The sequence below is a fragment of the Zingiber officinale genome, chromosome 2A, assembly GCF_018446385.1.
Source record: "Zingiber officinale cultivar Zhangliang chromosome 2A, Zo_v1.1, whole genome shotgun sequence".
In the NCBI taxonomy this organism is placed as follows: Eukaryota; Viridiplantae; Streptophyta; class Magnoliopsida; order Zingiberales; family Zingiberaceae; genus Zingiber; species Zingiber officinale.
The window spans coordinates 168,492,815-168,514,354 of NC_055988.1; the positions used below are offsets into that span (position 1 = coordinate 168,492,815).

Consider the following 21,540-nt stretch of genomic DNA (forward strand, 5'->3'; position numbering starts at 1 on the left):
AATATTTTTTTTTGTCATTTTGTGTAACTGTTGTTAGAGAATCAGAGGGTATGCTCCGAGCGAATTGTACGACGAAAGCTTCCACCCTATAAAGTACAAAAATGTCTGGCCTATTTCAAGAAAGTTATCAGAATGTCAGAACAGTCGGTCATATTTTGGTAATGCCTCAATATTCGTGCATAGTGGAAAAGTAACATTATATAAGGGGGTCTCCATTCATCATAATTGTAAAACATCATGATCGGGGCACAATTATTACTTTTGCAGTTGTCTCGAGGCTAAGAGTTCCAAACGGTTAATCAAATATTTACCGATTGAATTTCAATTACGATACAATATATTATTTTTTTTAATAGTAGGATGATAATTCTAAAAATATTAGGAGTTAGATAGATGTTAGTAAGTATTTGTTAATTTATTTCGTCGATAAAAAATTTCTATAAAATTAGACCATTACTTTTATAATTAATCTGGTTTGAAAAGATGGACATCTGAATTATAATTTTTTTTTTAATAATTTTCAATTGTAATATTATTAATACAAAATGGAATATAAATTTATTATCTTATTAGGCTAGTGTAATCTTACTTATTTGATATTAAGAATCTGGATCATGAATAATTAATTTGGATGAAACATAAAATTAAATTATGTTACCATTCTTTATTTTTATTTCATATTAAAAATAATTTTAAAATTTATTAATAATTTTTATGATTATTTTAAATTTTTTTTTAAAATTTATTAGTAATTTTCTTTGATTTTTTTTATATAAAAAAATATATATTGTCATAATTATATTTAGTCTAATATCTTAAAATTGATAACACCGACGATTGTTTCTGTAAATATCTTGAGCTAATGATGATATTAAACTAATAAAAACATGTATTGCACTTAATCTTGACCTTTTTAACTAAAAGGTCAAGAATAATATACTTTCTAACATACCCTTAAAATTATTTTCAATTTAACAAGGAAAAAGGACTTTAATATAATATAATTTCAAGTTTTATCAAAATTTAATTTATTAAAGGTCAAGATTCGTATTAATAAAATGGAAAAATATTAAAGATTAGATTGGTAAAAACAAAACGGTCAATTTTACAAAATAGCACCTTTGACTTATAAATTTCACAGAAACTTATTTGCCATTTTTGAATTTTACCATAACTGGAATTGGTAATGGTGGCTGATAAACAATAGCACATTCGTACAACAAAAAAAAAACTAGAGGTGGGTTTTGCAAGTTTCCTAAACACGGAGATTATAGGGATCAAATTGTTTTTTTCTTCTTATTTTAAATTATTAATAATTTCTTTAAATACACACACTCACACCCACACTTATATAACCGATCCCTTGATTCGCTTCTCGACCACCGCTTCTGTAAGCTCGAATTTGCTCGCCGCTTTGTTTCCCCAAGAATCCATCGCTCTCCTGCTGAGTGATCTTCCTCGGCGCCGACTTCTCTCTTCTGTGGCTTGGTCGGTTAGTCATCGGGCTCCTTGCAGCTTTTTGGTAATTTCCGTCGTTCTCGATCCCTCATTGACGGTCGGCTGTAATAGCCGGTTGCTTTGAGGAAAAAAGGACAAAATCACCTTTTTCTTTTTTGTTTGTTGTTTATTTCTTCAGTTTTGTTTCTTTGCGGTAAGAGTTTTCAAAAAATGAGTTCTTCAAGTCATGCAAAATCAGCAGCTTTGCTTTGTCTGCAACCTGGGACAGAATATTTCATATCCTGTAAATCGTGAAGGATCCTTTCCACTTCTTCACCCATCCTTCAGTATTGGGATCAGCTGGTTTTGTATTTTAAACTTTGAGTTCCTGGTACTTAGCTTGTTTCATGGATTTGCGATGTCAATGTACTAAATACTCATAAAAGGAACCATTTTCGAGATTTCAATGCTCTTGTTTTTTCAAAAGGAGTCTAGCTCTTTGAAGAAAAACTACAACTAATGTTCATATGGAAGGATCGTACATCCTCAACTTGTTGCACCAAGATTATTGATTTGTTTCATCCTCCTTGATTCTACATTGGAAATATTTCGTCCTTTTCCTGATTCTTCCTCTATCCCATGCAGATTTTAATTGCCTAAATGGTTAACTTTGGGAAGAAATTGATGGCTAATCGAGTTCAAGAATGGGAGAAGTATGCACTCTTTGCTAAACTTTATTTTAGTTTCAATGCTTATATCAGGGGCTAGATATTCTGAATTATTGGATTATGCACATCCTACCAGCTTGCTTGTGTTCGCCTTTGCTGTTGACAGAATCGTAGCTTTTTCAAAATTACTATTCCAGTTGGGATAAGATCTAATAGTAGACTTGAAATATTTAGGTCTCACTTTCATCAATATACCTAGTTAATAACTAACAGTTTATGCCGTGTTTTTCATATTAGCTAGATCTTCTAAAATTGTATCATGATGCTAAGCGTATAGGTTGATGTTTTACATTGACTATACATTTTTTTTTCATTAGAGGTTTGTACTGGCAATTTACATTCACTATTATTCCAGGTATTATATCAACTACAAATTGATGAAGAAGAAAGTCAAGCAATATGTACAACAAATGGAACAAGGAGGAAAAGAACGTTGTCATGTTCTGAAAGAATTTTCAAGGACGCTAGATGACCAAGTATGGATTTCATCGGGTTTTCTCTTTATTTTAGCTTATTTTGGGCAAGATTACTTTGAATTTGTGTTCAGCCTATAATAGCTAGAACTTATAACTTTAATGTGGGTTGACATTAAAGGCATAGATCTTATGGATGCCTAAGGATCAAGTTCAACTTACGATGTGCTCCTGTTTAATTTTGCAATCAACAAATTTTGTTGAATTTGTTGAAGTTGATTTTCCTAATGCACACTACCAATCAAGTTCTTTAAATACGGTTTCTAAGTGCTCATATTAATCGGCAGTGTGTCTTTGGTACAAATGACGCCCAGCATTGTTCAATGATTTGGTTAAGATTCTTAAAAATTAGCCATCATCTGATGTCCAGTAAGATCTACCAAACTTCATATGATAAAGATAAGATTCAAATCAACTACTGTAGTTAATTGTGAACTTTTCTTTGAAGGAAATAGAACTTTTTTTTCTAATGGAACTGTGTTTGGGAATGGGAACCTCTTCCCGGTTTGTTTATTTTGGAAAATTGTTTCCTATTATTATTGCTATCTGCTATGTAAGAACATCTTGTGTATGATCTTGATCGATGTATTAGATTCCTTCTTTATTTCTCTAGATTGAGAAGACTGTTCTCTTCTTCTTGGAGCAACAAGGAATTATTGCACACAGGATTCAAAAATTGGGAGAGGAGCGAACAGTACTTCTTGAGCAGCCAGTTATATCTAAGATGTCTGAACTGCGAGAAGCATACATAGAAGTTGGACATGATCTTTTAAAGCTTCTCAGATTTGTAGATATGAATGCTACTGGGATTCGTAAAATTCTGAAGAAATTCGATAAACGTTTTGGCTACAAATTCACTGATTATTACATAAGTACTAGATCAAATCATCCTTATTCTCAGCTACAACAAGTTTTTAAGCATGTGGTAATGCATCCCTCTTTTTCTCAACTGTTCATGGAATCATCCCTTTCTGTTCTTGTCATCTTCCTTCTGCTTGTAGTATTTACTGTTAAAAGGAAATATACTCTGAATAACTAGGGAATAGCAGCTGTTGTAGGAGCCTTGTCTCGCAATCTTGCTGAGATTCAAGAACGCCAAGGAAGCTACCCATCCCTTTATGATCAGCCCTCTACAGCTATGATGGTACGATGAGTATCAATGCCACATATATATATTTTATCATGAGAAATATTTGATATTTCAAGACCTTGTTAGTTAGTAAGTTTATTTATTTATTGGCATCAGGTGCAGGACCCAGTCATTTACTTAATACAAGAATCAGTGGACAAGTTAACTCACTCTACAAATTTCCTAAAGTTTTTAGGGCAACATGCACTTATTCATGAAGGAGAGGAACAAGTTGATGAGAGAAGATATCATTTTGTATCGCTTCTTTCGAACTTGGTCAATACTTTTCTTTATATGGTGAACACTTATATCATTGTGCCAACTGCTGATGACTATTCGATGAGCCTTGGAGCTGCTGCAACAGTTTGTGGGATCATTATTGGCTCTATGGCCGTAGCACAAGTGTTCTCTTCAGTTTATTTTAGTGCATGGTCTAACAAGTCATACTTCAGGCCTCTAGTATTTAGCAGCATCGTACTCTTTTTGGGCAATACTCTCTATGCGTTGGCCTATGATCTCAATTCCTTGACAATTCTTCTCATAGGTCGCCTTTTGTGTGGGTAAGTCAAACTGTTTGTTTCATTTCACTTTTGTGATTATTCTGTGGATCCAGTAATTAGTAATTACCATTTGAAGATTTGCGATTAGTTTTCTGTTATCATTTAACAAAGTCATGCCACAATTATTGTGCTTCTCAGAAATTTTAATGACTACATTTTCTTTGCCCTCCTTTGCCTCTTATACCTTCCACACTATTAGATTCATAACTCTCCAAACTATAGAATCTAATTACGTGAAGCATCGAGCAATGTGTAACTTCTCCACATCAGTGAATTAGAAATGGAATTGGAAGATTTGTGAAATTCTAGTTTTTTTTAGCGATCATATTTTACCTTATCTAAGTTTCATACATCTAAATAAATAGACTTGGGATGCACATCTAATTATGGAACGTTGCAATACGGAGGTTTGTAATACCGAAATGTATGCTCGAGGCCAACATAATTAGAATTCTCTCCCTTGACTTTGAGCTGAACCATGTTCAGCAATCACCTACTGTCTATCTCTTCTCCTATTTCTTTTTTCTCTCTGCATTTTTTGGAAATAAATATGGACTCGAGAAGGATATCTGTTTAAATTCAGTGGTCATACCCATAGAATTCCGGACAAGATTACACCAAAAGCTAAGAATTTTGCTTAGTTTACACTCTGGTTGCTGCATTTTTTTATATTTCTAATGTATTCGAATACAGGATGGGGTCTGCAAGGGCTGTTAACCGGCGATACATCAGTGACTGTGTTCCAAATGAAATCCGCATGAAAGCTTCTGCAGGTTTTGTTAGTGCTAGTGCTCTTGGAATGGCATGTGGTCCTGCTCTTGCTGGTTTGCTTCAAACGAATTTCAAGTTATATCTGTTAACAATTAATCAAGATACTTTACCTGGGTGGGTTATGGCATTTGCTTGGTTAGCATACTTGATTTGGTTGTGGATCTCATTCAAGGAGCCAGTTCGCAATACCGATGATGCTGGTATGTTATATACTAAGGTTATCGTAATTTCCCAGAACATATGATAAACCCATTTAGTCTCATTGACTATCCCTTAATTTCCCAGAACATGCGTGTATGTTTATTGGATAATAGACACGATATATTAATCACTGATTCACTGCCCATCTTTTGCTTGAAACCAGGGCATGTGGGCATTGAAGCATTAGAAAGTGGTCTTGTGCAACCTTTGTTAAACGGTTCGGAGCAGAAGCAAAATGATGATGAAGAGTGCAATGGTAGTGAAGAAGGGCCGGAAGAATCTCACAAGCCAGCTACTTCAATTGCTTCAGCCTATAGATTGCTTACGCCATCAGTGAAGGTAAAGATTTCATCATTCTAATCAATGTTAAAGAATAATCTTGAAAGTGCCACCCATTCTTATTTAGGGATTTTTTTTTAACTATACGAAGAATCAGAATCGTTGGATAAGGCAGGAAAATCCATTCAATTCAATAAGTTTGAAGATCAGGAGAGAATTTGACATATGTTGTAGACTTGTAGTTATTATGGTTGGTTCAAAAATTATGCAGTCTGCTCAAGGATGAATCAAATGCTTTTTTCGTACATTCAACACTCAAAGAATCAGAGACTGGAGTATTGTTTCTCTCGTTTGGTTCTGGAGTTTCGTTTTTTTTTGTTATGTGCTATGGTTGGCCAAGTTGTCCAATTTAGTGAAGCAACTTCCAACTGTGTCACTGTTACAGGTCCAGCTGCTGATATATTTCATGCTCAAATATTCAATGGAGATATTGCTGTCAGAATCTAGTGTCGTTAGTGGTTATTACTTTGGATGGTCGACTGGTCAAGTGGCGATATTTTTGGCAGTCCTGGGACTTACAGTTCTTCCCATTAACGCTATCGTCGGGACTTACATCAGCAACATGTTTGAAGAAAGGTGTGCTTTGTTACAGATCATGCTTACCCTTCGCACCAATTGACATGTCGAAGATAGTTTAACAGCTTAGTATTTTGTAGTGCCGCTCTTAACTGAGGGCTGCCACAAAAATGTCTCCTGATCTCGAAAAAATTTGTTTCGCCTTTTTCTTCTTTATGCAGGCAAATCTTGTTAGGATCTGAAATATTGGTGCTATTGGGAATACTACTAAGCTTCAAAGTCACTGGTACATATGCAGTGCCACAATATGTCGGCTCGGCATTGATCACATTTGTGGCTGCTGAAGTTCTAGAAGGTAATTAATTTCGCTTACCGAAACACTTAAAAAGTATGCTCAAGTTCTTGAAGTTCTATGGTGTTTTGTTATTCTTGAGGTTGAATTACTTGAATTTCTTCTATTGCTTGCCTCTTGAGGTTCATTAGCAGTAGGTCAAAATGAACTGTGGTTTGTTTCAAACTTCACATAACAAAATGCATGCTTTTCAGGTGTGAATTTAGCCCTCCTTTCTCAAGTCATGTCATCTCGTCTCGCACGGGGGACTTACAATGGCGGTCTGCTATCGACAGAAGCAGGAACTCTGGCTCGAGTCCTAGCCGATGGCACGATCACACTTGCAGGCTACCTAGGCGAAAGCTGGCTCCTAAACGTCACCTTGCTTCCTTCTCTACTAATCTGTGTAGGCTCCATTGCCGCTACTCTCCTCACCTACAACTCCTTGTATTGATAAGCATTGTCGTCGCTTGCGATCTTACTCTCTTTGTCCACTGTGCGGATTATGTATAGTTTGTCGAAATTGTTGATCGATTTATTTAAATTGTAGGAGGGAAAAAATGTAAGTGATGTTTCGATCGCCATGTCTCATATTATTGTGTATGGTTCGTTTTAGATGTGTAATTCTTTTTGTGAAGTGTAAGTTTTAGTTGTATTAACATAAAATTTTCAATTTATTTATGGTAAGTTCTGAGCATTTTGTGCTTGTACCTGGCTTTTTCCGATCTCGGACGCGGTAGCGAAAAGAACAAGTACGAGGAAAACAGAGCTGATGACAATAGAAGAAAGCAGAGAAGAACAAGGATGAAAAAACAGAGTGGAAGATGAAAAAACAGAGTTGAAGATCGTAGATCGTAGAAGCTACACTAAAATACACTTGATTCCTTTTGATCGATTGAACCAAATTACGATTAGAGTTGTAAAATTAAGGTGACGTTTGATTTAAGGGTTTGTGAATAAGAAAATGGAATCATAGAAATATAGGGTGTTTAATGACCAAAACCCAATTAAACACATGGGTTTAAAATTGATTCCCGTTTCTTAATCCTCGGGTAGCTCTTTTTTACCCTAAGCCTGACTTCTCTGCGACAACAACGTCGGCTCTCAGTGCAAGTCATCGCCTCCTCTTCGACAACAGCGTAGGCTCTTTGAGTGCATCCATCGCCGCCTCCTCTTCGACTTCGTCTTCCTCCCCTATCGCCGCAATCCACAACAAGTTAGGAAACTCAAGGTAACCCTTAATCCTAAACCTTTATTTCCTATTCTGCAAAAAATGAGGGTGACATCGCCGGTTGACAGTCTCATTGCTGGTGAGTCGGCGAGGTAGCCTCCCGAGCGGTCGCTACCCCACCAAGCAGCGATGTATCCGCAGCTGTGTTCTCTTCTTCAGTAATGACAAGGATTAGCCATTTTTTTATTCAATTTTTGGGATTGGATTAAGTAAGATTTTATGGTGTTTAAGGATGTGTATGGTTTCAAGATTTTTTTTAGTGATTTCAAAATCTATATATATATGTTGCCGATGATGGCTAGATACTTATAGCAGCCATTAGTTTTGTTTTAAAATAAAAGATTCTTTTATTTTACATTCTGGATACTCACTGTGCCTTTTATTCATTAAGAAACCAAGAGATCAATTTGAATTAATAATGACAATATCTTTTGAAAATAGATTGACTTTTTATTATGATACTATCATTATATATTATATTTTTTTTTCTAATTTTATCTTATACAGAATAGATAGATTTAAGATAAGTGAGATTAGGGTAGAATTAAGTGAGTATCAATGTTGATGGTTACATTTACTGCTATGGTAAATACACAATAAATCACAAACAATACAACAATCTAGCTGAACTAAAATGAATAATAGATATATAATAGTAAATCTAAACACAGGTTCAAATTTAATATAAGATAAAATTTGTCAAATACAAAGTAATCTAATACAATACATCCTAATCAAAATAAGAAATAAAATCATTTCTAGTTCTATATGAAATTTCATTGAGATTAGTTATGAATAGAAAATGCTAGGTTAAAATATGAAAGATATAATTACTTATCTTAAACTGATAAGTAATTTATCTAGTGAATATTCTTTAAAACTATATACTTACGCCCCTAAGATAAAAATATGTCAAATCTAAAAGTAATCATGGAAATGTATAATACAATAAGAGATTCATATAATTATTAAAAAAAATTATTTTTGACTGAAATTAAAAATTAAGATAAATGGTACATAACCCAAAATAATCTACTCTGCTAGGGAATGACCGAGATCTTAGGTGTCTTGGATTCCAAATGATGTGGCTCAATATCTGTGAATCAAGCGACAATGTCGCTGCAAATGCTTGCATATGACAAACTGTCACCTCAATCTGAGTGTGTCACTGCCACATCTCCCGTATCTCTGCTTCCCTCCCGATCATCATCTCCTCCAATGACCATAGTCGAGTTCACAAGTCCTCATTTTTCTCTCGCAATTCTTGTACCTCACTTGATAAGGAGGAGGAAGTAGGACGACCCTTGATCCCCGGAACCCTGATCCGCTCATAAATAACTTCGGCTTGAGAGCCAAGCCCGTAGAGGGATGTCTTTTTCCTTCTACCAATGACATTATAATAAATGTTATTAACTGCATCGGTGGAAGAAGGTTGTGACCCTTCTCCCTCTGCCCCAGGTTGAGACGCCTAAGCAATTCTAGTGGACATTACTTTCTATGTCAAAATAATGATTTTATTAACCTCTACATAAAATCTACAAATATATTCATGAAATTTAATATTCTTATATTAATTATTGAGGAACGTCGATTGACAAATGACCTATCTTTCTTCTTATGAGTTTTGCTAAATATCTCCCAACAAGTGAGAGGTATTTATAATTCAGCAACTTGTGTATAGAAAATGAAAATGTATTAAAACTGATAACAAAACATATGTAAGAAATATTTATATAACTTAATTTTAAACATACCAAGTCAGAGGCATGCTCCACAATCGAATAGGATCCAACAGTATGCTTTGTGGATCTGGTGCTCGGCCTAGCAGACTCTGAATTGTGATTGCTATGTGCAATCGCTGAATTATCCTGCCAATGTTGGGTAGTCCAAATGGCTCTTTAAAACTATCAAATTGTATCAGGGACCTTGGATGTCCTAATGCTCCTCTACCTCCACTTGTTCAACATATCCCTGTACGGTTTAGAGGTAGATATTCCAAATTTTCTTGAACATTTTCTCCTGGCTCTCCTCCAAACATATCTCTTCTACAATAATATATTTTGACAATTAATATCATGCTAATTACAAATATGTTTCTATTCAAAATACTTATAAAAATTCACTATAATATAAATTCTTTATATCCTGGTCTACGAGTCGTCATGTAGTACTAGTAGGAGACAATCGTTCTTTAAACTTTTTAGATATATACGATACTACCTGGTGACCATTTAGGACAAAACTACATGGAAAAATATCATGTATTAGATATGTTTGATAATTAAAATGAAACTAAAGTATTGAAATAATTACTAAATACATAATTACTTACTAGTCACCAACAACTCACAAATAGTCTGGTCACCATGTGGTCTCTATGCTGCTTGCATAACTATATATACTGTTGGAACCCCAAGGTTGTTTTGGTGTGATCAACAAGTTAAGTTAGGTCCTGTATATTTTTAACCTTGTGTCTAAGTTGTTGGTTGCTACTCGGAAAACCTATAGGTTCCACTGTACAAAAATTTTGTACAAAGGTCTGAACCTTTTCCTAGCTACCATGTGTTCTTTTAAATTAAATTTTGGATCGCCTGCGGAACTTAACACGTTTGATCCAAAACTTAATCTATTTGTTCTTTTAGGTTTTGACTTGGATCTCCTGCGGAACTTTACACATTTGACCCAAGTCTCCTTAAGTTATTAATTCCATTAAATATTAATTTTCATAATTGGTTCTCAGTACTGACGTGGCGAGGCACATGACCTTCTTGGATATGGGAGCAACCACCACCGACTAGACAAAACCTTTTATAGAAAGCTAATATTTAATTTCCTAAAATAACTTTAGGTTAACCAAAGAGAACAATCAAATCACAAGGAAAAGAAAAAACAAAAGAACACAGCATCGAAAAAACATATTCGAAATTCTAGAACGTAAGCCTCTTGTATTTGGTATTATTTCCATAAATAACTAGCATGATGCGAAATAAAATTACTAGTTATACCTTGTAGAAAAAACCTCTACCGTATTCCTCTTCTAACCTCGGACGTTGTATGGGCAACGATCTACCGAGATGAGAAACCACCAACCACCTTCTTCTCCTCCAAGCAAGGTTCGGCCACAAAGGAAAACTTCACCAAGGAGAAAAACCAAAATACTAACCAAGCTCCAAGAGATGCTAGCTTTCTCTCCTTCTTCTTCTTCTTCTCCAAGTAGTATCCGGCCACCACAAGAGCTCCAAGGGGAGAGAGGGGTTCGGCCACCACAAGAGGAAGAGAGGGAGAGGATGGCCGGCCACACCAAGGAACAAAAGAGGGAGAGAAATAATAGATGTTGTGTCTCATGAAGGCACCCTCACCCCTTCTTTTATATTCCTTGGCCTAGGCAAATTAGGAAATTTAATTACAATAAAATTTCCTCAATTTCCTTGACATGATTTAATTGAGAAAAATAAAATTTCCCAATTAAATCTACATTGGTCGACCACATCATTGGAGAACAAATTGGACAAGTTTCAATCAACAATTAAAACTTCCTAATTTGTTTCCAGAAATTTTAAAATTAAAATTTCTCTTTAAAAATCTCTACATGGTTAATAAAAGAAATTTCTATAATTTTAATTTTACAACATGTGAATAATTTTTAAAGAGAAAATAAAATATCTCACCAATCTACAAATAAGGAAAGAGATCTAATCTCTTTCTTTAATCTTTTGTAAATTTTACAAGAGAGATAATTTAATTTAAATTCTCTTTAATAAATTATTTCTTCCACATAATAAAAATTAAAATTAAAATTCTTTTTAAGTTATTTTGGCCGACCCTACTAGCTTGGGTTCTAGCTAGGGCCGGCCACCCAATCTTATACCTAGGCCGGCCCTAGCTTGGCTGACCCCTATTGGGTGGGTATAGAAGGTGGGTATAGGTGGGTATAGAACTCTATAAATAAGAGGCTACGATAGGGACCGAGAGGAGGAATTGGTTTTGGTCTCCCGATAAAATTAAGCATCCCGTGTTCGCCCCGAACACACAACTTATTTTTATCAATGATAATTCATTCCACTAGAGAACTATTATTGAACTATCGCACCAATCCCAAATTACATTTTTGGGCTCCTTCTTATTATAAGTGTGTTAGTCTCCCTGTGTTTAAGATATCGAATGCCCACTAATTAAGTGAGTTACTGACAACTCATTTAATTAATATCTTAGTCCAAGAGTAGTACCACTCAACCTTATCGTCATGTCGGACTAAGTCCACCTGCAGGGTTTAACATGACAATCCTTATGAGCTCCTCTGGGGGACATTATCAACCTAGTATCTCTAGGACACAGTTTCCTTCTATAATCAACAACACACACTATAAGTGATACCATTTCTCAACTTATCGGGCTTATTGATTCATCGAACTAAATCTCACCCATTGATAAATTAAAGAAATAAATAACAAATATATGTGCTTGTTATTATATTAGGATTAAGAGCGCACACTTCCATAATAACCGAGGTCTTTGTTTCTTTATAAAATCAGTATAAAAGAAACGACCTCAAATGGTCCTACTCAATACACTCTAAGTGTACTAGTGTAATTATATAATTAAAACTGATACCTAATTACACTACGACCTTCTAATGGTTTGTTCCTTTCCATTTTGGTCGTGAGCTACTGTTTATAAGATAACATTATCTTCTGCATATGACACCACATGCTATGTTATCTACAATATAAATTAATTGAATAACTACAAACAAATGTAGATGATTTGACCAAATGTGATTCTTTATTCAAGACAAATGTTTACTGCGACCGAGGGACGAAGACTGCGGATGAGTATGCTAGCGGATGAGAAGGAAGCACGAGACGATTCCGAGGGACGAGAAGCCGGAGCGGAAGCCTGCTAGAGAAGACCGGAAGTTGGGTTCAGGTGAGCCATATTCCGGATGGTAGAAATCACCCAAGCAAGCGGAGCCGGAGCGGAAGACCCGGACCGAGGCGAGCAGCACCGAAGTAGAAGGCCTGGACTTGAAAGTCAACTTGGTTGACTTAGTGGTCCGGGCACCCGGATCCATTCCGGGTGCCCGGAGTTGGACCTTTTCCAGATCGCGATCAAATCATGATCCGTGCGTTGGGGATAAAGTTTTATCCCCCTAGGGCGCTTGGAACCCCTTAGGGGCGCCCCGACCAAGACTATAAATACAACCTTGGTCCAGAAGCTTTTCAACATTCCAAGCAATTCATTTTCAATACTTGTACGCTTCATTTCTAGATTAGCTTCTTTGTGCGCTTCATTGTTGTAAGAGGCTTCTCCGCCTAAAGGAGATAGTTAGTGCGACACTTTCCTTGGATTAACAATCTCCCCGGTTGTAACCAAGTAAATCTCTGTATGCCTCTTCTTTTCTAGTTTAATTTACTGCTTTTCTATTTTATACAAGTATTATTCTGTTGAAAAGTCAAGAAGGGTTGTGCTTTTTTTGTAGGCTATTCCACCCCCCTTCTAGCCGGCCGCCGCGATCCAACAAGTGGTATCAGAGTCAGGACGCCTCAGGAGGACTCACCATCGACTGAAGCAACGAGATGGACGGAGCTAACATCTATCCACTAACTTTCGAGGGGGAGTTCACATTTTGGAAGCGACGGATACAGGTATTTTTTAAAACAGATTTTGATTTAATGTTAATAATGAAATATGATTATGAAGCATCGAAGAATACGAACGGAGAGGAAATCGAGAAACACCTCTGGACCAAAAAGCAACGTGATGATTTTACATCAAATGGTAAGGCTGAATTTCACCTTTTAAGCGTACTACCGGTTGAAGATCTCGACAAAATCGGCGACTAACAGAGTGCAAAAGAACTTTGGAAAAAATTCTTAAAGCTCCATGAAGAACCCACAGAAGCCGCATCCAACTCCTCAATGGACACCCAGTCATCATCAGAGGAATTTGAAACCGAGGAAATCACTGGAACGACCTTAATAGCCGAGCACCTACCAGAAGACGAAGTAAGCTCATCCTCAATGAACATAGAGCATCGATGAAGGGGGAGAGTCTTCGGAAGAAAGAAGCTCAATAGGAGGAGCATTAGCAGGCGACAAGGTAAGTCAGGTACACTCTCTACCACCTGACCAAATGTTCAAATTTGTAAAGTTTTTAACTAAAGACTGTTACATGCTAGAAAAAGAAAATAAAGAATTGAAATTAATTCTAGATAAATCTTGTCTGTTAGAAGATTTTAAAAAATTAGAATTAGAAAATGAAAAATTGAAAGTAGAAAATGATAATTTAAAAGTACAAGTAAATAACTTGAAAAACCAGGCATGTTCATCTAATACCAATGTTAGAAAATTTAATAATTTAAATTAGTATTTTAGATATTATAAGGGACAAATTAGAAATATTTCAAAAAATATGTCCCTAAGAAATTCTTAGTTAATCCAGTTGGTTGTAACCTATATTGGGTTCCTAAGTCTTGCTTAATCTAAATTTTATTGGATTTAGCGCTTTCAGCGAGAAAATTAAACAGTGAGTTTCTTTATGAGGCTTTGTCTAAGGAAGTGGTTGTTGCTCCAATAACCAAGAAGGCCTAGTGTCTCGCCACGACTTGAAAGCCAAAATATTGAAATAAAATGTTTAATTAACTTTCTGATAAAACATTAAGGTTGAAATTTAATAATACTTTAAAAAGTCTTTTAAACATTTTTCTCTTAGATTTTTTTTTTGCGTAAAACTTTTACTTAGAAAAATAAGTTAAAGGTTCTTCTGAAATTAGAAATTTCTGTTTAAATTTTTACTTAGAAAAACTTTCAAAAATATTTTTGTAAAATTTCCTAAGTCATAATTTTTTTTTAAATTGTCTTACTTATAGCTTTACTTAGAAAATTTTTCATACTTAGAGTTTTTACTTAGAAATTTTTCTTACCTAAAATTTTACTTAGAAATTTCTTAACTTAGAATATTTTTTCGTTGAAAATTATTGTAAATTTTTTCAATATTTCAAAATTTCAAAATTTTTCCCTTAGAGTTTGTCTTTGAACCCCATTTTTCTTATGTGATCAAAGGGGGGGGAGAAGGAAGAGTATAAGTCTAGGGAGAGGTAGACCAAAAATTTAAATTTTCTATCTTTTTACACTTTATTGCAAAATTAGTTAGTTTACTTTTTATGTCTATTTTCACTAGCTTAACTTGTGTTGTTCACATCAAAAAGGGGGAGATTGTTGGAACCCCAAGGTTGTTTTGGTGTGATCAACAAGTTAAGTTAGGTCCTGTGTGTTTTTAACCTTGCGTCTAAGTGTGCAGGAGCTTAGGAGCACAGGTAGTCGAGCGGAAGACGCAGCTAGTGAGAAGGATGACACGCGGTACATCCGAGGGACGAGGCGCTGCGGAAGAGTACATCGGTGGACAAGAAGGAAGCGTGCAATGGTTCCGAGGGATGAGAAGTGAGAGCGGAAGACTGCTCGGGGAGCAAGAGACGCAACTAGCGAGAAGATCGGCACGGGGTGCGTCCGAGGGACAAAGACTGCAGATGAGTACGCTAGCGGACGAGAAGGAAGCACACGACGATTCTGAGGGACGAGAAGCCGGAGTGGAAGCCTGCTCGAGAAGACCGGAAGTTGGGTTCGGGTGAGCCCTATTTCGGATGGCAGAAATCACCCAAGCAAGCGGAGCCGGAGCGGAAGACTCGGACCGAGGCGAGTAGAAGGCTCGAACCAGAAAGTCAACTTGGTTGACTTAGTGGTCCGGGCGCTTGGATCCATTCCGGGCGCCCGGAGTTGGACCTTTTCCAGATCACGGTCAAACTGTGATCCGTGCATTAGGGATAATGTTTTATCCCCCTAGGGCGCCCGGAACCCCTTAAGGGCACCCCGACCAAGGCTATAAATATAGTCTTGGTCCAGAAGCTTTTCAACATTCCAAGCAATTCATTTCCAATACTTGTACGCTTCATTTCTAGATTAGCTTCTTTGTGCGCTTCATTCCTGTAAGAGGCTTCTCCGCCTGAAGGAGATAGTTAGTGCGACACTTTCTTTGGATTAACAACCTTCCCGGTTGTAACCAAGTAAATCTCTGTGTGCTTCTTCTTCTGGTTTAATTTACTGCTTTTCTATTTTATACAAGTGTTATTCTGTTGAAAAGTCGAGAAGGGTTATGTTTTTTTTACAGGCTATTCAACCCCCTTCTTGCCAGCCGCCGCGATCCAACATACACAAAATCACAATATAATATATACACATTTGATATAATATTGTCTTCTAATTAGGGAGATGGAAAAAAAAATACATACAATATACCATGACATTAATAATAATATTTAATCACCTGATATTATTCTGAATCAACTAAATTAACATTTTATAAGTTATCATCGCTAGACTCCATTGATATATCAACTTTCTCATTACTAGACATCTCTCCATCATCTATTTCCTCGTAAGTGATATTAACATCTATAAGTATTTGTGATATAGATTGTATTTCTGTATCAATTGAGTATATCTCAACTTCTTCATTTTGATATGCATAATTGTTTTAGGCAGTTATGGTGTTAAACATTTCTATGGTTGACCAAGGCTTTATCTGATACACTTCTAATCATTCACTAGGTCTTCTTATTTTTGTTGGGTACTCAAGATAGAATACTTGACCAGCTTGTACCACAAAGATGAAAGGCTCAAACTTATTGAATCTTTTGTTTGTATTAACCTCAACTAAATTATAGAAATGATATATTCTGGTATCTGTTCTTGGAGTTGGATCATACCATGAGCATCTGTATAATACACATCTTTTAAAGGTAAAGCTTAACACTCAATCTCAATGATTTCCTCAAGTCTACCATAATAATCAAATTGAGTATCATTGTTGTTTATGGATCCCTTTACGTAAACACTAGAATTATACATAAACCTTTGTGAATCGTGTTGGGCCACATGAATCTGAATCCATTAACATAATAATTTGCGTAGACTGGTATGTTATGGAGAGGTCCCGATGCAAGATTTTTTAGTCTTTCATCTTGCACATTTGATATTTTACGATCGTTTTCCTATAACAATAGTAATTATATAAATTAGATGCATATATAATATAGTTGCATTGTAATAAATAATTTAATCACTAACATAAATTTGAAACCAATATGTAAATTCATCCTCTAACTTAGTTTTTACCTCACTTGCATTTATTGATAGATTTTGTAGACGTAGTTGTTATTCGTATAATCTGTCAAAGAAGGTAATTTAAGGAAAGATAACATGTCAAATATTCTTCAATACTGCATTATATTTATACTTGAATGATTACCTTATGTATGCTTTGACCTTTTCACAGTTCAAAAAATCATTTATAATAAAATTTACATCTACATCCTTAACTAACTCTCGTTCAATAATTGGACATATATAATTAAACTCATTATATTAAGTAAAATTCTTGTTTGATATTGATCCTGAAACATAGGATGGAAAAAATATGATGGACCCACTAGCATACATGTAAGTGTACCCGATTGCATCCACTCACACCTTGATATATCACATCAATATCGTGTCAAATTCGACAAAAAATCAATCCATCCAAATTATATATGTTTTATTATATTATTCATGTAATAAAATTATTATGTGATTTAACCATTTAGATCGTCAATAAATTATTTTAAAGTATGATTTAAAAGGGTAGTTAAAAAAACAATAATGAAAATATCATATGTTTTATTGATTTATTTGTTTTTTCAGAATTTATTGTGCAAAGTGATTTGTTTTCATTTGATGTTCAATGTGCAAGCTATGTATGGAAATGAATCAGGCTCATTTCAATGCCTCGGTGCAGCAGGGAAAATTCAATAGGAAAAAGGTACTTGCTTGACTTTGGGGTGGGCTACAGCCCAGATTAACTATTAAAGGTTATCTATTAGTCAAGAAGTTTGGGGCTCTCAAATAATAAGTTCCAACAAATTGGTCAAAAAATTTGCACAATTGTACAAGATCGAGAATAGACAAGGAGGATAAAACAAAAATTCCAATGCATTTCGTTGATAAACAAATAGTATATTTATAAGCCAATACATAACCCACTAATTCCTTAATTATAGTCCACTAACTCCTCACATTAACTATTTATACCTAATACTTCTTCATCATGGAATCTTAGGGGGCGTTTGGTTCTCTCCTAGGAATCGGAATGGGAATGAGTATCATAGTATTATGGAATGGGAATGAGTATGAGCTTGGGTATCATTCTTAAAAATGATGTTTGGTTAGTTAAATATTTTCAATCGGAATGAACCTAAATTTCTTTTTTTACCCTTACAGGAAAATAAGAGAAAAAATTAGATGGGAGAGAAAGTTGAATGTGAGAGAAACATATGATGAGATAAAATGATGAGAGAGAAAGTGTGATGAGAGATAAAGAGTGATAGGAAAAAATGAAGAGAGAGAAAGTATTATGAGAGAAATTGAAAGAGTGAGGAGAGAGAAAGTATGATGAGAGAGAAAGTGGGTTGAGAGAGAAAGAGTGATGGAAAAAATGAAGAGAGAGAAAGTATTATGAGAGAAAATGAAAAAGTGAGGAGAAAGAAAGTATGATGAGAGAGAAAGTGGGTTGAGAGAGAAAGAATGATGGGAAAAAATGAAGAGAGAGAATGTGTGATGAGAGAAAATGTAAGACTAGGAGAGAGAAAATATGATGAGAGAGAAAGTGTGCTTAGAGAAAAAGTGTGATTAGAGAAAATAAAGAGAGAGTGTGTGATGAGAGAGAATAAAGAGAGAGAGAAAGTGTGATGAGAGAAAATGAGGAGAGAGAGTATGTTGAGAGAGATTGAGGAGAGAGAAAGTATGATGAGAGAGAAAGTATGATGAAAAAATAAGTAGAAAGTGTGTAATGGGAGAGAAAGTGTGATAGAAGAGAATGAAGAGAGATAAAATAAGGAGAAAGAGTATATGATGGGATAGAATATAGAGAGAGAATGATGAGAGAGAAAGTATCTTGAGAGAGAAAATGTGATGATAAAATAAGGAGAGAGAAAATATGATGAGAGAGTATGTGAAATTAAAAAAAATTGAACAAATATACTAAGGGTATTTTTGTCTAAAACTTAATTCACAATCCTATTCCATCAAAACCCAAGGGAGGGGGTGGGTTTCATCCATACCCAAATTTTTGGGTTTCATTCCAAAATCTTGATTCCATTCCCATTAACCAAACACAAGGTTTGAGAATGAATCAATTCCCTCATTCCCAAACCCATAAACCAAACGCCAAAATCTTAGATGTCTTTGATGATTTTTTTTTTTTGTACATTAAATGACTTCTAAGATAGAGTAATTAATAACTGAAAGAAATAATTCTTTATTTCAAATCTTGGATCAATTTCAACATCTCATGCTCCATCTTTTGCACCTATGTAAACATAATACTTTTGTTGGTTCTGCTATTTGAGAAATTATAATCTTTCAGTATTCTTTAGACCTTAATAATTCTCCAAAAACATGCTCATGGTCATGTGACTATAGAATCAAGGAATGACTACTAGGTGTACAAAACTTTTGGAAGTCATCACTCTTCTTGAAACTTAGCTATGATATTACTATTAAAAATTAAAGAGTTTTATACGAAAGACAAGGAGGATAAAAAATTCTCAATACAGTTCGTTGATAAACAAATGACCAATTTGTAAACTAGTATATAACCCACCAACTCTTCAATATTGACTATTAATTATAACAATACTCACTTAACTACATATCAACTATTTTTTTAACCACATTCCGGTTACCAAATAAATTCAAAAAGCACGATGACTTCTGGCGTGGCGGCCTTGCTTCACCAATAGTTCAATCGTTATAGGTATACATAAGAATTGAACCCTAATTATTTAAGAAATGCACCACATCCTACCCAGGGCTTTAGGGGCTATCTTGGACTATATATCAATCCTGGGTGGCTTCATCCCTAGTACAAAGTCACGGAGTAAAAAAAAATAAAAATAAAACAAGACTGATCGATGAATTTCCCAACCAGGCAAATAAATACCAAGTCAAGGGGGAAAAACAAGAGAAGCATATGTGGCTTTGTTTTCTCATATATTGCCACCCTCCTTCGCCTCGCTTACTCGTCCCCATGCCCTTTCGTGGTCAACGTTTGTGGCCAAGCTCTCGCCTCCGGAGGCGTAGTCGTCAACATGACTGCCCTCGGCCGTGGCTGCCATGATTGGATCAACGTGTTCTCCACATCGACATATGCTTACGTTGACACCGAAAGCAAGCAACTGTGGATTGAGGTCTTGCGTAAAACGCTCGAACATGGCCTAGCACTGCGCTTGTGGACCAACTACCTCTACCTCACCATCGGCAACACTCTCTTTAATACCGACGTCATCGACCAGACCTTCCGCGATGACCCTCAAATTTTCAATGTCTACGAATTAAATATTATTACCAATAAATTAAATTAATAATTTCATAAATAATAAAAATTTATTTAATAAAAATTTAAAATTTGGTAAAATATAGAAAAAGATGAGATTGTAGCGTTATCACACGAAGTGAACTCACACCTCACCTCTTCTATTACATCCTTGGCAAATTCAGCAATTCGAGATCAACTCATTCTATCTCTTATTCCTGCATTCATCACTGTCATTGCCTCTTACCACCACAACCAGCCTTAGGAGCTACATATCTACTACTTTAAATACATTCAACATGAATATTTTTTTAATCATTAATTGTCACTACTAATTAAAATCTGATAATTTATCACCACTAATTATTAACTCATCAACTGAGCAACTTGCTAACAAAATCAATAATAACATTTACATTAAAATTTATAACTTAATGGAATTAAAAATATGACTCAAACCCAACATTTTAAAGAATTTACTAGTTAGATTATTTAATAAATGGCGCACACATTCGTGTGAATTACAAGTTAGTTATACTGAACGAAGAGAAAAAACAATCACTAAAATTTCATTTCAATGCAATTTAGCAATGCTAGAAGATACTTGGAACAGAGACTCCTCAGATGCTAATATATTCTTGAACTGATCCATACTGGTGCGACTTCTCAGCATTTGCAATCCCATTTCCTTTAATTCCTCTGTCATCTCCTTTTGATTTAAGAGAAACCCTTCAAATGTCTTTTTAGGCATTCTTATTTGTAAATCAATTAGTTCTATTTCTGTAGAGCCGTGGAGCAAGCAATCATCTTCATTGGTACTCTCTATATGAGTAGAATCTGCTAGTATAATAGAGTCATTGCACTTCCCGAGGAACTGGGACAATATCATAGTTGACGAACAATTTTTCAGATTGAAGTTGAGGTTGAAGATCACGGAGTCCTCTTTATAGTCCAGATAAATAAATTCATCGATTCCGTTTTTTTCCGCTGATCCCTGGCAATCGAAGCAAATTTTGTTATGTCTCGATCAAAGAGAGTATGCATGAAAATTAAGAAGGTCGGCTTTATGGATCTTATCTCGCTCATGTTTGGGGTTTTGCTAGAATTCAGCATGGGCCAAGCATTTTCCTTTCGAAAATCAGCTTTGAGAAAAATTCTTCAATGCAACTGGAGGATCTGCAGGCGGATGGAGGGCGAGAAGGAATGACGCGTTCTGGACCTTGGGCACTTCAATGCGTAGCTCGTCGACGACCCATACAACGAGCGACTCGAGCATTCAGCCGTGGATGTCGATGGCGTTAACGCCGTCGAGAAACTCAAGCAGGACTAGATGCTTGATGGAAGTGGAGTGGATGCTTATTCTGCCCATGCCGTGCCGAAACCCTGTGCAAAAGATGAGTTGCAGAGTCTCGAGGAAGG

At 35.4% G+C, this 21,540-nt stretch overlaps 1 protein-coding gene across 4 annotated transcripts; it reads left to right on the forward strand.

Moving 5' to 3' along the window:
* The first annotated feature begins 1,357 nt into the window (after window positions 1–1,357).
* LOC122043160 (SPX domain-containing membrane protein OsI_21475-like) lies at window positions 1,358–7,122 on the forward strand. 4 transcript variants are annotated; one of them, XM_042603644.1, is made up of 11 exons: window positions 1,358–1,492; window positions 2,083–2,150; window positions 2,521–2,641; window positions 3,252–3,563; window positions 3,678–3,782; window positions 3,885–4,327; window positions 5,021–5,298; window positions 5,463–5,638; window positions 6,024–6,214; window positions 6,376–6,509; window positions 6,701–7,122. In XM_042603644.1, exons 2-11 carry the CDS (start codon window positions 2,098–2,100, stop codon window positions 6,937–6,939), a joined length of 2,052 nt encoding a protein of 683 aa, XP_042459578.1. In that variant the 5' UTR covers window positions 1,358–1,492; window positions 2,083–2,097; the 3' UTR covers window positions 6,940–7,122. The 4 variants fall into 4 exon arrangements, with proteins under 4 accessions (XP_042459578.1, XP_042459581.1, XP_042459579.1 ...); XM_042603645.1 differs by having other exon boundaries at window positions 1,364–1,522; XM_042603646.1 differs by lacking the exon at window positions 1,358–1,492 and adding an exon at window positions 1,551–1,828.
* Window positions 7,123–21,540: the final 14,418 nt, after the last annotated feature.

Excerpts from the sequence above, each read along its gene's own strand:
- LOC122043160 (XM_042603644.1), top strand. The coding sequence starts at position 2,098 with ATGGTTAACTTTGGGAAGAAATTGATGGCTAATCGAGTTCAAGAATGG. Across the intron at positions 2,151-2,520 it reads CGAGTTCAAGAATGGGAGAA|GTATTATATCAACTACAAAT; the intron begins GTATGCACTCTT and ends CTATTATTCCAG. Across the intron at positions 6,510-6,700 it reads GGCTGCTGAAGTTCTAGAAG|GTGTGAATTTAGCCCTCCTT; the intron begins GTAATTAATTTC and ends CATGCTTTTCAG.